Source organism: Eptatretus burgeri, chromosome 16 (assembly GCF_056783735.1).
Source record: "Eptatretus burgeri isolate ZD-2024b chromosome 16, Ebu_testis_v1, whole genome shotgun sequence".
Taxonomy (NCBI): domain Eukaryota; kingdom Metazoa; phylum Chordata; class Myxini; order Myxiniformes; family Myxinidae; genus Eptatretus; species Eptatretus burgeri.
The window spans coordinates 15,705,824-15,721,769 of NC_140976.1; the positions used below are offsets into that span (position 1 = coordinate 15,705,824).

At 47.9% G+C, this 15,946-nt stretch overlaps 2 protein-coding genes and 1 non-coding gene across 6 annotated transcripts; 2 read left to right on the forward strand and 1 right to left on the reverse strand.

Annotated features, from left to right (window-relative positions):
* The first annotated feature begins 3,353 nt into the window (after positions 1-3,353).
* LOC147010596 (small ribosomal subunit protein eS4) lies at positions 3,354-7,563 on the forward strand. Of its 2 annotated transcripts, none has more exons than XM_085860553.1 (7): positions 3,354-3,429; positions 3,756-3,833; positions 5,805-5,985; positions 6,266-6,363; positions 6,519-6,690; positions 6,886-7,043; positions 7,406-7,563. In XM_085860553.1, the coding sequence occupies exons 1-7, from the start codon at positions 3,427-3,429 to the stop codon at positions 7,508-7,510; spliced, it is 795 nt and encodes a 264-aa protein (XP_085716679.1). In that variant the 5' UTR covers positions 3,354-3,426; the 3' UTR covers positions 7,511-7,563. The 2 variants fall into 2 exon arrangements, with proteins under 2 accessions (XP_085716679.1, XP_085716680.1); XM_085860554.1 differs by having other exon boundaries at positions 3,424-3,644.
* On the forward strand, positions 7,143-7,276 carry LOC147010597 (small nucleolar RNA SNORA16B/SNORA16A family). The gene has a single exon (XR_015052622.1). It is a non-coding gene; the product is annotated as a small nucleolar RNA SNORA16B/SNORA16A family (small nucleolar RNA).
* A 748-nt stretch (positions 7,564-8,311) lies between the features above and the next one.
* LOC147010598 (uncharacterized) lies at positions 8,312-10,583 on the reverse strand. 3 transcript variants are annotated; one of them, XM_085860557.1, is made up of 3 exons: positions 10,186-10,583; positions 9,815-9,917; positions 8,312-9,666 (listed from the first exon to the last, which is right to left on the reverse strand). In XM_085860557.1, exon 3 carries the CDS (start codon positions 9,662-9,664, stop codon positions 8,978-8,980), a length of 687 nt encoding a protein of 228 aa, XP_085716683.1. In that variant the 5' UTR covers positions 9,665-9,666; positions 9,815-9,917; positions 10,186-10,583; the 3' UTR covers positions 8,312-8,977. The 3 variants fall into 3 exon arrangements, with proteins under 3 accessions (XP_085716683.1, XP_085716682.1, XP_085716681.1); XM_085860556.1 differs by having other exon boundaries at positions 9,815-9,997; XM_085860555.1 differs by lacking the exon at positions 9,815-9,917 and having other exon boundaries at positions 10,186-10,549.
* Positions 10,584-15,946: the final 5,363 nt, after the last annotated feature.

Genomic DNA, 15,946 nt, shown 5'->3' on the forward strand with positions numbered 1-15,946 from the left:
CTGCGCCAACACCAGGCTAGATTATTTACATATCGAGTATAATAGTTAAATAATTTTAAACAAACAAACAATTGAACATCATCATCTCTCGTTACTTATTTTTCTCATAATCTCTCGTTGCTTCAGATCTTCGTTGGTTAGCTCTTCTCCATGTGATTGCAAACATTGCTTAACGTCGGCTTCTTCCACATCATCAAAACCAACTTATTGGCAAAGCCGAGGATAACTTTTTTCATCGCAGGGACAACATCTTCAAATCCTTACAAGTCATTGACACATTGAGGCCACGACTTCCAACACACACCATTCATGCACACCTGAGTAACTTCAGCCCAGGACTTACCGATGTTATCGATGCACTTGAGGATGTTTCCATCATTTTGCCATATAAACATGTGTCAGCGTGTCAGGTGGATCACTACTCGTCAAACACCTGAGATCGGAGAGGGTGACACAACCACCGATGTTATCAATGCACAGCTCGGTGTATACAAGGCCGATACTGTAAGTACTCTGGGTGGGCTTGTACACCAGTATTTCGGGTATGGTACATACCGTCGCTTTATTAAAATGAGGAAAACCATTAGCTTGGTACTAAATTAAAAGTTCAAACAACTTTATAACGGAACGGTGAACGACTTTAAGTGAGTATGTTCTCTAATAGATCAGTGACTAACGAAGCAATATTAACCGGGACGATGTTAAGTGAGGACTTACTGCGTCCCAAAAAATATCAGAAGAGTCAGCAGCAGGTTCATGGAAGAGCAGGAACAACACACCTGTGAGCCATGAATGAACTTTTTACATCGATATCGGTAATAAACTCGGAGTGGTGTTTCGCAGGCAGGGTGTGTGCACTGACCAGTCGGATGGCCGTTTAACTGGGTGTCCCGTCTGCTAGCATTAGTTGATGGACGTTGGAGATCCCAGGTGTGCTTCAATGAAGAGAGGGCAAGTTATGTGGGATGTCCTGAACAAATTCCACATTCCTGCCCAAATCACCTTCGATCAAACGTCAGGCCTGGCCATGTGTTTTCTTCTTCTTTGTTTTGTATGTACATAATCGAGGCTTGTGGAGGAGAATGGAAGGGGGGCAAAGTAGAAAGGGGGGAAACACCAACAGAAAAGTAGAAGTGAGAGTGAGATCAAGGAGAGGGGGAGGACACGTGGAGGTGAACAAGCTGTCTTGAAGCGCCGGAGGAAAGAGTGCGATTGAACAGACTGGGGAAGTTGGTTCCACACGTGAGAAAAGAGAGGAACAAATGAGTGGAGGTGAGCAGTGAGCCAGGATTTTGGAAGTTTAACAAAAAGAGGGTCACTGACAGACCATGTGCACCCTGCAGAAACCTGGGAGGCACAGAGCCAAGAGAGGGCAGAGGGTGCAAGACCAAAAAAGGAGGCGGTATAATACAGAGGTCACCAACATGTGAAAGGTAACTGTCCGAGATACTCAGCTTACGTAGTCTTGGGAGATCTGAATGATTTTGAGGGCATCGCTTCCCATGGCATCAGGAATGGCAACTATTGTGTGAGGCAGATGCTCCAACCCAAAATGAGGGAGCAGCACTCCATCAAGCTGAAAAATGTATGTATGTTGTTGAAAGTCAGGATTGGCCAAGGAAAGACCTCGCACGACGAAGGATGAAAGCTCAGTCATTTGGCATTTAGAGGCCATCTTGGCCGTCATTTGCAATTTGATGGTTTGTGAAAGACAAGTCAAAAACACTCCCCAGTCAATCTCACCAGAAGGTGGGATCGACTGGGGTCGTCAGAGAAGTAGTAGTTCGTAGTCAAGGAGATTATGCAGGATTATGAACCTGGGTGTACCAGCATCATGAAACGGCTGTTGAGAAGTTCTCAAACTTTACTTTAAATGTGTGCAGTGCTCAAATGGGAACACTAACGGAACAACTAAGTGTATTTCTCAAACTTTAATTTGGACAAACCAAAAGCTTTTTCTGCAAAATCATCCACAAGAGTAAAGTGTGTTATTGATTTATTTATTTTTTTAACCCGGTTATCGAGGCTCATGCAAGAGCAGATGTTAACATGTATGACGTAGACATTATTAAGTAACTGATCTGGATATTGGGGATCAGGGCCACATTGAAGGGAAGAATTCCTTATCAAGCAGAACAACACTTATCCATAAATACAAGACAGGGATGGTCAGGACAACGTGTTCTTTGCTATCAAAAGGAACTCTTAATGCATGAATCCTTATATGGTTTGGAACTATTTCTAAATCTACAAACGTAGTCGTTAAAGGGCCAACCTCATTTCCCGCCATTTTCACGAGATAATAGAACGTTTGCAATTTTTTCACAATAATATTTTAAATACAGTGCGGAACGCAGTGTATTTTCATAGCCAGATTGTTGTGACGTCACGCATTGTTACAAGCCTTTTCAACGCTCTGTCCCTCTTTGTTGTGATCGATGACGTATTTACCGAGTCATAATTATATTACTAACTAGCAGGGGGTGCCTGGCGTTGCCGGGCAACGCTGCTCCCTCTTCCTGCCCCTTCCCCTCCCTCCAGGCTCCCACCAACCCCCTGCCTCCTCCCTCCGCTCACGACTACAGATGAAACCAAGTCGCTCATGTTCACCACGAGGTGGAACTTGGTCCACGTGCCAAGTTTGGCGGCAATTGGCCCAGTAGTTTTGGCGTGATTGGTGTCACACACACAGACAGACAGGTAGACAGGCAGACACACACACAGACAGACAGGTAGACAGGCAGACACACACAGACAGACAGGTAGACAGGCAGACACACACACAGACAGACAGGTAGACAGGCAGACACACACACAGACAGACAGGTAGACAGGCAGACACACACACACAGACAGACGCACAGACGGACAGAAAATGAGAATTATTTATTAGATTATGAACTCCAATGCACAGCACTGGGCACTGGAATGGCCTGATGCCGGACACGTCACAACTGAAGAGCGAAGTGAAGGACACGCCCACATTTTAATAAGGTTCCGCCCACCGGAAGTTGTCACTCACGCAAATCGAGGCCCCGCCCATAAACTGAATCGCATCCTTTCGCAGAGAAAAAAAAAAGGTTTTCAGTACAAAATCGTGGAATAAAATCTAAGACACAAAAAAGAGCCGAAGTTCTCCGAACAATAACAAGTGAAATAACATCGTTGGACACGGCGATGAAACGCCACGTACTCTTGTTGCATTTTGTAGCACGTCTTATTTATCGCAGTTTAAAAGGAAAAATCGCGAGTGTTGCATTAATGAATGTTTTTTGCGGTTATTATTAAATTAAAAAAAAAAAAAAATCTGTGTGGTAAATGTGCTTTCCAAATGAGACGAAATGTTTGTGGCGAATTTATCGCGTATTTCCGGTGAAGCGGTGCATTGTGGGAGAGCGAACTTCCTTTCCTTCCCAGGGCGTCGACATGGTGAGAGCGTTTTCGCCGATCTCGCGCAATCCGCTTCCATCGACTCATTAGTCGCCGCTTTAAGCGTCGCTTGTGTAGGTTGTGGGTTATCTCGTTGTGAGGTGCACGGATGCCATGTTTTTTTTACGTGGAGTTTTGTGTTATTTCGATGGTTTCATCACGTCGGGCCTTGTTTTCGACGCCTCGGCTTGAGAGCCAACGTGGCAGCGCGATTGGTGATGTTGGAATCGCACGGTTTTATTACCTTCGTGTCACGTCGAGCTCTCTTTGTGCTCGTTTCGATCAATTTGTATTTTTAAATATCTCTCCTCTACTGCCTTGTGTAGGCCCGAGGCCCGAAGAAGCATTTGAAGCGCTTGGCTGCGCCCAAGCACTGGATGCTGGACAAGCTCACCGGAGTTTTTGTGAGTCGATCGGAACCTCAAGCCTTTCCTTGGACTTATTAGAACGATGAATGAAGCGAGCTGGTTTATAATATAATCTTATGAGACGTAATCTTTTGGCCAAGTGAATGAATGAATGAAAGAATGAAAGAAAACTCGGACTCAAATCGTGTTTCATTGATCTTCATGACCTTTGGAAAGTGCACGAGTCCAAAATGAATTTTTTTTCCTCCCTTTGCTATTTGCTCGGTACACGTGTTGTCTGTGCCAGGCGTTGTTTTAAGGTTGGACACACAAGGTAACCCGAGATATCGTGGGAGGACTGGAGTGTGTTTTCGGCTGAGGAGTAACGTCCTGGGTGGATGAGTGGGGAATGATCGTCGCTCGCTTTTAAAAGAGCACGTGATTACTGATGTTGCAAGTGTTTTTTTAGCCGTTTTAATACTTTCGGATAAACGCATGATCGTGTTTAAAAAACACCGAAGGGTTGTCCCTCTCAAAAGTGTTTTGGATGATGTAATCGGTGGTTGGAGCTTTGAGGATGCCCTCGTAGTTTAGTGCACTCACCTCTGGGTGCATGAAGCTGGACCTGCCGATAAACTGCCACCCTGGTGTTTCACAGGCACGTCGAGCCACCGATGTGCGTGCCCGTCCCTGATGTGGACGTTGAACCACTCGTCGGGTGTAAGTTGAACGTCTCTCGATGCGTTTTTTTTGCGAAGAAGAGGCGAGTTATCACTGCCATCGTGAACTCGTTACAAATTTCTCCGATGCCTGCTGGCCTTTGTAACGGCAAACCGCCCAGCGTGACCTTTGCCAAGAGACTGCTTCGGTGTCGCCGAAGCATTCTGTCCGCACAGGAGTTTCGTGTTTTTCTCTGCAACCGCTTGTCGGATCGAGGCAAAATTTTCACTATTGGTGTGACTACTCGTGTAGAATGTTTTAATTATGACGTCATAAGTCGCTTGGTGTGGCAGCCATATTGGGAAAAAAAAAACTTTGGACCTCTATCTCTGAAACCGCACCAAGGAAACTAATTGAAACTTGGTACGCAGCAAGTACTCCTCCTGGGGAATGTGATTAACAAAAAAAAAAATGACGTCATTGCATATGTAGAACACTTCCGATCAGTATGAAAACTTTTGAGGGTCATGTAGGGATAAAATGATCCACAGAAGAATAGATTATTGATGTCATCGGTCACTTGATTTGGCAGCCATATTGGATTTACCCTAAAACTTATTGAAAAAAAATTCTCCAGAATGGCTGGACAACTGGAGGTGAAATTTCATACAAGTGTTCCCCAAGCCATGGATGTACAAGTGGCACATAGCAAGTACTCATGGGGAGTGTAGTATTTTTTTTTATAACATCATAAGTGCCTTCGTTATGATGTCATAATTGCATATGTATAACTACACCCGAGCAGTATAAGTTTTTGAGGGTTATCTAGGGATAAAAATGGTCCACCAAATATGTTTTTGATGTCGGTCATGTGATTTGCAGCCATATATATATATATATATATATATATATACATATATATATATATATATATATATATATATATATATATATATATATATATATATATATATATATATATATATATATATATATATTTCTCTGAAATGGCTGAAAAAATTGAGGTGAAACTTTGCACAGATGACTGCCTATCCATGAGGAACAAAAGGGTCATGTATGATGTCATAGGTCACATGATTTGGCAGCCATATTGGATTTACCCAAAAACCTACAAAAATACACCACTCAAAAGTCCTGCCAAGGGTTTGCAATCTCTACTCTTATTCATGTATTGTTGATGTAGAGCTGTGAACTTGAAGGGTGTGGTCGTTATTGAGATGTTGACTGTGTTGACATTTGGTTAGTTGACATGTTGACATAAAGCTGATGTTTGCTCGCAGGTGTCAAATGGACACGCAACTAACCCTTCTGGATATTTTCGCTTATTGTCTGGCTTCCGTCTTTCAGGCTCCAAGACCCTCTTGTGGTCCACACAAGCTGCGTGAATGCCTACCGCTCATCATCTTCCTCCGTAACAGGCTCAGGTATGCGCTGACTTATAACGAGGTGAAGAAGATTTGTATGCAGCGCCTTATCAAGATTGACGGCAAAGTTCGTACAGACGTCACGTACCCTGCTGGATTCATGGGTAGGGAGCTGTGAGTTCACATGGATTTATTTATCGAGTGCAACTTTTGTAAATGGCTGCACAAAGCCTGTTCTGGGCTGCCTGTGTCCTGAGCAGATTTTTTGTTGCCAAAAGAGATGATTCGGATACCGTCACCAAATGCCAATTTACCCCATGGCTTGTTGGTAACATGATGAACCGACATCATATTGGACTTTTTGAGACTCAATTATTTATTTTAATATCATACACCCCAACTCCTTGCGGCGAGCAGTTCTGATACTTTGCTCTCTCGTTGCAGACGTTATCACCATCGACAAGACAAGTGAGAACTTCCGTTTGATCTATGACACGAAGGGACGCTTTGCCATCCACCGCATCACTGCTGAAGAGGCGAAGGTGAGTGTGCATCTTCACTTCCAATCGCTCGTGTGGTGCCGCAAAACTGGATGGTGGTACAGGTGAAGACTCTTCTCATTTCTTCTTTCTCTTCCTTAAATTTAACCCTCTATATGAATGTTTTTATTTACCTGTGTCCTCCTATTCCTTCTCAGTACAAGCTGTGCAAGGTTCGGAAGCGTCGGGTCGCCGTCAAAGGAATCCCATTCGTCGTGACCCATGATTCCCGCACTATCCGTTACCCAGACCCCCTCATTAAGGAGAACGATACTGTCCAAGTCGACCTTGCTAACGGCAAGATCACAGACTTCATAAAGTTTGAGACTGGTAAGGTACCTGTGGCTCATTATACATTCAGCGGTCTGTGATGTCACTTTACAATGGAGACTGTAGGATGACTCTGCGGATATGGGGCTGAGATCGAGGCATGGAATACTTTATCGGAACTTCGGTATTGCGTGAAAATATCTTCAAGAAAGACTTCCAGCCCCTCCCTCCACCCTTCCCTCTTCTTCCTCACAGGCAATCTGTGCATGGTGACTGGTGGTGCCAATTTGGGTCGAGTCGGTATCATTACAAGCAGAGAACGGCACCCCGGCTCCTTTGACGTGGTGCATGTGAAGGACTCTGCTGGAAACACGTTTGCCACCCGTCTCGGGAACATCTTTGTCATCGGGAAGGTGCGTGTTTTGTATCCAAGAGTAACCTTGTTAAAGTGGTGTTGTTGGATTTTTTTTTTGGGGGGGTGGGTTGAATTTCCAAGGTAATCGAAGTTGGTTGTTGGCCTTAATCGAAGCTGGAGTGAGCTTTGTGCCCACCTACAGTCAAATGAGAGCCAAAAGTAATGTTTCACGACGGTCGCTGGGAGCTGTTACTTGTCAGCTTGATGGCAACATTGTGTGAAATGACATGCCCGACTGTTTCGGGTGCGTGCACTTTACATCAGTCTGATTACCATGCGAGATTGTATTGTTTGTCATCCCTGAATGAGCGGTTATTCTTTAAAATGGCTTGTGATATCAAGTTTTTCTTTTCTTTTCAGGCCCAGAAAGCATGGGTTTCCCTCCCACGTGGGAAGGGAATCAGATTGACAATCGCAGAAGAGAGGGACAAGCGGCTTACCCTTAAACAACAACAAGCAGGCTGAGCCCCATCTGGAGCAGATTCCTTTTGAATAGGAAATAAAGCCTTCATTGACTACATGTTGTTTGGTGTTTCTTGTTTTGGAATCCCATTCGTGAAGGAACGTTAATGCTTGTTTTGTGGGAAATGAGACTGTTCCAGGTTTCCTTCAAAGCAACGCAGCCCGAAGGCTCGACCTTTCAAAATAGTTACGGGGTGTGGTGCACCCATGTTTGCCACAGTGGAAGGGTTCACGAATCCCTCGGTTTGTCGGACAAAGTAATTTTGGTTTTCAAAATAAACGCTTCATACTTTTCAATGTATCGCTTCCAGTGTCTTTTTTTTTCAGAACCGCTGTTAAATCGAACTATGGGGAAGTTAATTTTAGAAAAAACAGTTTGGGATGCGTAAATGTCAAAGGCTTTAAATCTGGGCTGGCAGGATGGCCTCGGCCGAGACGTTTCAGCTGTCTCACCTGCGTTGGAATTCTGATGCAGCTATAAACTACCATCCCAGTGTCTTCCAGGAAGGGAGATTCATCAATGTGTGCCAGCCCTTGAGTGTATGTTAAATTGGGAATCCTGGGTGCTGGTATTGGTTTGTGGACATTAAAGACCCCACAGTGTTCCTGAAAAAGTGAGATTGCTAGCACTGAAAAAAATTACAAATTCTTCCCTTATCAATTGCAAACCACCCAGGATAATCCTTGCCAAGGGCTTCAGCAGTACCGTATGGTAGTATGTCAAAGATTATCCAAACTTGAAGTTCGGTAAGGGTTTTGCTCCTCCCAATTGCCAAGCCTCCATAACACAGTGGATCACAAACGTGCAAAATCAAGACTTTATTCAGTCAGGTGGTTCATAATTTAGAAACTAAATACAAACCCTATGAGGTGGAAAGAAAGCATTGGGTTAGGTTCCAATCTACGTGCTACATACCCACAGGTAGGCGAGTGGTTCATAAAAGTACCTACACGGACGTGACGGGCAGGGAATGGAAGGGCTACGCTGAGCACAGATGCCCGGGGTCTCCATGCTCGAAAGGGAACAGACCCAGAATCGGGGTAGATAAAACGGGTACAAGATCTGCACAGTGACGCTAACGGTAAAAACAAACATTACAGTGGTTGTGGTATTCTATGGAAGGCACGTGTCACATTCACGCCCTCGTGTGTTGCCTTCGTGGATACTCGTCCAGTTCTGGATCTGATAAAATAAAAACCCTCCAAAGCCAAGGGCAGGAAGTTGAAACGTGGTGGGATTTGAACACCAGGGGTCGCTCGTCTGCTGGCAGCCTGCTGTTAATCGGAAGGGGTCAGATGTGGAAATGGGTTTTGAGGTCCACCTAGGGCAAAAGCATTTCACATTCTGTACAAATTTCAATCCCACTTCATTTAATCGCGGCAATTAAAATTATTTTATATAAGAAAATAACACCAAAGCCCAAATGTTCCGGTCTTGGGCACTTGCTCCGAAAAGTCAGGGACCACCTCTCATTGTCCGTACACAAAGGCTCCGGACAAAAAATCCACCTCATCCTGCCCTAACCACAGTTCTGGAAGCTCCTGGACCCGGTCCAGTCCAAGTTCCCTCACCACAGACATCAGGAGCTCCTCGTCCACAGAGTCCGCCTTGGGGAAGGCCACGAACGTGTGCGGCGTACCGGGAAAGCCGGTCGCTTGGTGCAGCATAAGGCCAGCGGACATCGGGCGGTAGTAGCCCTGCATGGCAGGCCCCGCACCCCCGTAAGGAGAGACAGTACCCAGAGGGTAGCTGGCCATTTTTTGCTGTTGCAGAGTCACGGAAACGGGGCCAGCTGGGTGCTGATGCCCGCCCTGTCCGCTCAGGAACGCCCCCGGGTGTTGGTGGTGCTGAGGAAGCGGGTGGTGGTGCGGATGGTGGGGATGAGGGTGATGTGGGTGGCCGTGGGATTGCATTGCCCCGGCGACGTGTCCCAGGGCCGCGGCTTGCCCCACGGCTCCATGGTGGGGCTTGCAGAGCCGGCCGGCGGTGCCAGGGTGGCAGGAAGGGTACTGCCCGCTCACCGGGCACGCGTGCCCGTACGGTCTCCCGGAGAACTGGCTCCTTGCCGGCGGGTACGGATACGATAAAGCAGCTGGACCAGCGGTTCCGGGGAATATGGCGTGGTTATTAACAGGCATGATCATGGGTTCAGCCATGCCTGCGGCACGAGACAAAAAAAAAAACACAAGAGAAGAGGAAGAAGAAGCAATCAGCAAAAAAAAACACGAAAGCATATACTGCACCTTAAAATGCGCGATTTCTTGTCGGAAGTATGTCCATTTTTAAAATAAATAAATAAAACATACTAAATAGTGAAAGCAGCGCGGGCCCGTTACATGGACCGACAAGGCTGCTGCTGCTGACAAGGTGGCTTCATCAAATGTAACGATGAACAACGGGCGCTGTCCGCTGAACAAAGAACCAGTTAGACCAGAGAGCACGGTATGCACGGCATGCACGGTCTACATCGAGCGGACAGCCAGCCAGCACTGGAGGAAGCAGCAGCGTTTTAGCTTCACATTAAACATCAATCCCACGTCGAACGCGAGAATCATGTCGCGACCAGAAGGGCGGGAGATTATTACACCATGACCGATTGGAGTGAGCCGAGTTCGGGGGAAGGAGCAGGTTTGATATGAAAGAAAAAAAAAAAAACCCAACAAAGTGTTCGACTTACCAACTCCACGCGGAAAAGATTTCCCAGCCTCGGAACAGAAGCTCCCGTACGGCTTCTGCCCGGTTATCCTCGCACTCTAACCACAAGAAAGCGACCCGCGGGGGCTTTGTTCGCTGCAGTTTCGCTCCCACCTCTGCCCGCACCCCCCAAACTCTGCGACATACTCGCGGAGACGCATATATGTGTGAGCGACCTGGTACGAGGTAAACCGCGGACGCACGATTCCGGGATCTGGAGCGGTCGCGCCAAAACCCCCCTGTTGTTTCGTCGTCCTTCGTTCGTTCGGCGCCGATGCCTCCTGAAGACGGTGCGGCTTGCGCTGCTCAAGCTGCTTGGACGGCGAAAGTTCGGTCCCAAGTCGCGGATGGATCCGCCGGGCGGGATCCGACTCGTAACTCCATCGCAGGAATTCGCCGATGTCCGCCGGGCGCCGACCAATCAGCGTGTTCTGCGGAGCCTGGAGCTCCGCCCCCTCCCTTGCACACCACACACACACAGGCTGCTGCTGCTGCTGCTGCTGCCCTCGAGGCCGTGTACGCACAGCACGCACAGCACGCACAGCACGCCCTCCACGGTCCTCTCCCCTCCCACCCTCACCATTCCTCAGTTCTGCCGCACCGACGTTTCAACAAACTGCACAATCACAATCCTGTGCGATCTCTCTTCGCGCGTTTAACCTTTTTATTGCAATTTCACGAGACGTCCACACGGAAAACGGGATTTCCCTTTATGGTTACAGGGAAAACCTGTGTTATGCGGCCACCTGTGTTTTGTGGCCGTTTTTTTTTTTGTTTCGTTGAAAGGTGTCACGACGTAATGAAGGCTCAAGACGATCAAAACATGGTGGTTCCTTCAGACGAGTGGAGTGTACCGCTTTTATCCGGTTCGCTCTCCCTGCACCTCCTGCACCTCCTCCCTCCTCGTCCTCACCACCACCCATTCCCCCCAGAGCACTCCCAAAGGTTCCACGGCACTCACCACGTGCTTTCCATTCCCAGCAATCGCTGCTGCTGTTGCGTGGATGCACCACATCACCACCTGGCACTGTGGGTGGTGCGATGGACGTTTGCATCACGTGGTAGTTTGGTAGTTGGCAAAGTATGACGTCACATCTCTTGTCATGTTCGACGTCTGTTTTGGTACACGTGCAGAAGCTGCAGCACTAATTAAATAAATAAGGAGGGAGGAGTTACGGATGATGACGTCGGTCGCAAGCTGTCAGACGTCACAGACACCAATGGGTTGACAAAGGCAACATCTGCAATGCCCGCACACATCCCACGTCACACGCTCACCACGTCGATTATCACCGTTCAATGGCACTCGATAAATCTCAACTCACCACATCTCACCAGGACTCACGTGGTCATCACCACGTCTCACCAGGACTCACGCTATCATCACCACATCTCACCAGGACTCACGTTGTCATCACCACATCTCACCAGAACTCACGTGGTCATCACCACATCTCACCAGGACTCACGCTATCATCAAGACATCTCACCAGGACTCACGCTATCATCACCACATCTCACCAGGACTCACGTTGTCATCACCACATCTCACCAGAACTCACGTGGTCATCACCACATCTCACCAGGACTCACGCTATCATCAAAACATCTCACCAGGACTCACGCTATCATCACCACGTCTCACCAGGACTCACGCTATCATCACCACATCTCACGAGGACTCACTCTATCATCACCACCTCTCACCAGGACTCACGCTACCATCACCACATCTCACCAGGACTCACGTTGTCATCACAACATCTCGCCAGGAATCACGCTATCATCACCACATCTCACCAGGACTCACGTTGTCATCACAACATCTCGCCAGGAATCACGCTATCATCACCACATCTCACCAGGACTCACGCTGTCATCACCACATCTCACCAGGACTCACGCTATCATCACCACATTTCACCAGGACTCACACTATCATCACCACGTCTCACCAGGACTCATGCTATCATCACCAGGTCTCAGCAGGACTCACGCTATCATCACCACGTCTCACCAGGACTCATGCTATCATCACCACATCTCACCCGGACTCACATTGTTATCACCACCTCTCACCAGCACTCATGTTGTCATCACCACACTGACCAGGACTCACGCTATCATCACCACATCTCACCAGGACTCACGTTGTCATCACCACATCTCAACAGCACTCAATAAATCTCATCAACTCACCAAATCTCACCAGGACTCACGCTATCATCACCACATCTCACAAAGACTCACGATATTATCACCACATCTCACCAGGACTCACGTTGTCATCACCACATCTCACCAGGACTCACGTTGTCGTCACCACATCTCACCAGGACTCACGTTGTCATCACCACATCTCACCAGGACTCACGCTATCATCAAAACATCTCACCAGGACTCACGCTATCATCACCACGTCTCACCAGGACTCACGCTATCATCACCACATCTCACGAGGACTCACTCTATCATCACCACCTCTCACCAGGACTCACGCTACCATCACCACATCTCACCAGGACTCACGTTGTCATCACAACATCTCGCCAGGAATCACGCTATCATCACCACATCTCACCAGGACTCACGTTGTCATCACAACATCTCGCCAGGAATCACGCTATCATCACCACATCTCACCAGGACTCACGCTGTCATCACCACATCTCACCAGGACTCACGCTATCATCACCACATTTCACCAGGACTCACACTATCATCACCACGTCTCACCAGGACTCATGCTATCATCACCAGGTCTCAGCAGGACTCACGCTATCATCACCACGTCTCACCAGGACTCATGCTATCATCACCACATCTCACCCGGACTCACATTGTTATCACCACCTCTCACCAGCACTCATGTTGTCATCACCACACTGACCAGGACTCACGCTATCATCACCACATCTCACCAGGACTCACGTTGTCATCACCACATCTCAACAGCACTCAATAAATCTCATCAACTCACCAAATCTCACCAGGACTCACGCTATCATCACCACATCTCACAAAGACTCACGATATTATCACCACATCTCACCAGGACTCACGTTGTCATCACCACATCTCACCAGGACTCACGTTGTCGTCACCACATCTCACCAGGACTCACGTTGTCATCACCACATGTCACCAGGATTCACGTTATCATCACCACATCTCAACAGCACTCGACAAATCTCATCAACTCACCACATCTCACCAGGACTCATGCTATCATCACCACATCTCACCAAGACACGCTATCATCACCACATCTCACCAGGACTCACGCTGTCATCACCACATCTCACCAAGACTCACGCTATCATCACCACATCTCACCAGGACTCACGCTATCATCACTACATCTCACCAGGACTCACCTGGTCATCACCTCGTCTCACCAGGACTCACGCTATCATCACCACATCTCACCAGGACTCACGCTCTCATCACCACGTCTCACCAGGACTCACGCTATCATCACCACGTCTCACCAGGACTCACTCTATCATCACCACGTCTCACACTATCATCACCACATCTCACCAGGACTCATGCTGTCATCACCACATCTCACCAGGACTCATGCTATCATCCACATCTCACCAGGACTCACGCTATCATCACCACATCTCACCAGGACTCACGCTGTCATCACCACATTTCACCAGGACTCATGCTGTCATCACCACATCTCACCAGGACTCAAGCTGTCATCACCACATCTCACCAAGACTCACGCCATCATCACATCTCACTAAGACACGCTATCATCACCATATCTCACCAAGACTCACGCTATCATCACCACATCTCACCAAGACTCATGCTGTCATCACCACATCTCACCCGGACTCACGTTGTCATCACCACATCTCACCAGGACTCACGCTATCATCAACACATCTCACCAGGACTCACGCTATCATCCCCACATCTCACCAGGACTCACACTATCATCACCACGTCTCACCAGGACTCACGGGATCATCACCACATCTCACCAGGACTCACACTATCATCACGACATCTCACCAGGACTCCCGCTATCATCACCACATCTCACCAGGACGCCCGCTTTCATCACCACATCTCACCAGGACTCCCGCCATCACCAACTCACTACATATAACCAATTCCTCACGTCTTACCTGGACTTACAATATCATTATTATGACCGCATCTCTCACAGGCTCGCCGCATCTTATCAAATCTAATCACGTCTTCCCAGTACTGAAACCATCACCACCATCATCACATGTCTCACCAACTAAGATGTCTTACCAATTCATCACGTCTCACGAGGACTCACAACATCACCACCCTCACCACATATCTTAACTCACCACCATTCCCCAATTTTTCCTTGACTTCTCAGCAGCACCCATAATATAACCACCACATCTTACAGAAACACACCAAAGTCAGCACTTTGATTCAGCATCTCACCAATTATTCATCATTCACCTCCACTTTCATCATTCACCTCCACTTCAGCATCTTCTAATGGGATCAGTTATAGCGACTCATCACTTCTCACCATCTCTCAGAGCACCGCTCACTCGGATGGATACGTGTCATGCAGTGTGGTTAGTGAGACAGACAAAAATGTTTAACGGAGACACAGTGGCCACTCTGAGTGTTTATGCAGTGCTCAGTCCGAAGGCCTCCGAGTCAGAGGGCATAACAATCCCGGCGGATGATTCCTGGGGTCGCAAGCCCGAACCCCCTCAAGAATCGAAACGTTTGCGGTGGTTTTCCCCGACAGGTGTTTCAGGGAATCCCTAACGCAGGTGTCCTCCCTCACGTCCTCCTTCAGTAGTTAAAACTTTTGAACGAACTTCAAACTATGTGAAAGTGGTGACCGAAATTATTCATTCGTGGAGTACACCGACTTGTACATCCACCATGGAACCACTCCTCACCCACCGACCTCGCCCTGCAACTTTTACACACAGTGTAGTAAAACCAGCCAGAAGTAAAGCCGGCAAGACCTCAACCACACTCTCAAGAGGGAATGACCACAACCTCGTGGTTGTAGCGAATCTTCATCGAATTCCTGGCGAGGAGACGCGAGGGTGCAACAGAGGGCTGCGATGCGTTGTGTGAGCACCATGCGGAGCCAAGAGGTCTTCCGAGACCTTCGTGACCCGAAGAAGACAAAAGGATGGGAACAATAAAAAATGAGCAGATTGCCTTCACTCAGTGTTGTCGATCACGTGACATGCATCACGTGATCGACCTTGTGAGCGTGTTTCGCGGGAAAACGTACATTGTGACATTTTCTATTTTATTTTTTGCCTTTGCTCGAAATCATTCGAGCTTTTCCATTTGCGTTCAGATATCGCCGCGTTGAGCTTGCCTGGGTTCGAATCCCGACCCAGCTCTAAACTGCCATCCTGGTGTTTCACACAGGCAGGGTGTTCATCAATGTGTGCGCAGTCCCTCAGACGGACGTTAAACCGTCTACCGACATTAGTTAGCGTCCGTTGAAGACCCCACGGTGTCCTTCATGCCTGGTGTTGGCTTAATGGTTAGATGGCAGGCTTTGGATCCGAGGGTCCTGAGCTCAAATCCCGCCTACAGTTGAATTAATACCAGGTGGGGTTGACTCGGCCTGTCATCCTTCCGAGGTCGGCAAAATGAGTGCCAGCTTGCTGGTATCCTGTGTCGGAGGGGCGACCCGTCCAGGATTGTACCCAATAGCCAAGGAGACTGTTCCGGCAGCACCAACGCTCTGCGCAGAG

What these genes read in the sequence shown, in the direction of transcription:
- LOC147010596 (XM_085860553.1), top strand. An exon ending in TCACTGCTGAAGAGGCGAAG is followed by an intron (nt 6,364 to 6,518) that starts GTGAGTGTGCAT and finishes ATTCCTTCTCAG; the next exon opens with TACAAGCTGTGCAAGGTTCG. An exon ending in ACATCTTTGTCATCGGGAAG is followed by an intron (nt 7,044 to 7,405) that starts GTGCGTGTTTTG and finishes TTTTCTTTTCAG; the next exon opens with GCCCAGAAAGCATGGGTTTC.
- LOC147010598 (XM_085860557.1), bottom strand. Translation starts at nt 9,664, where the DNA reads ATGGCTGAACCCATGATCATGCCTGTTAATAACCACGCCATATTCCCC.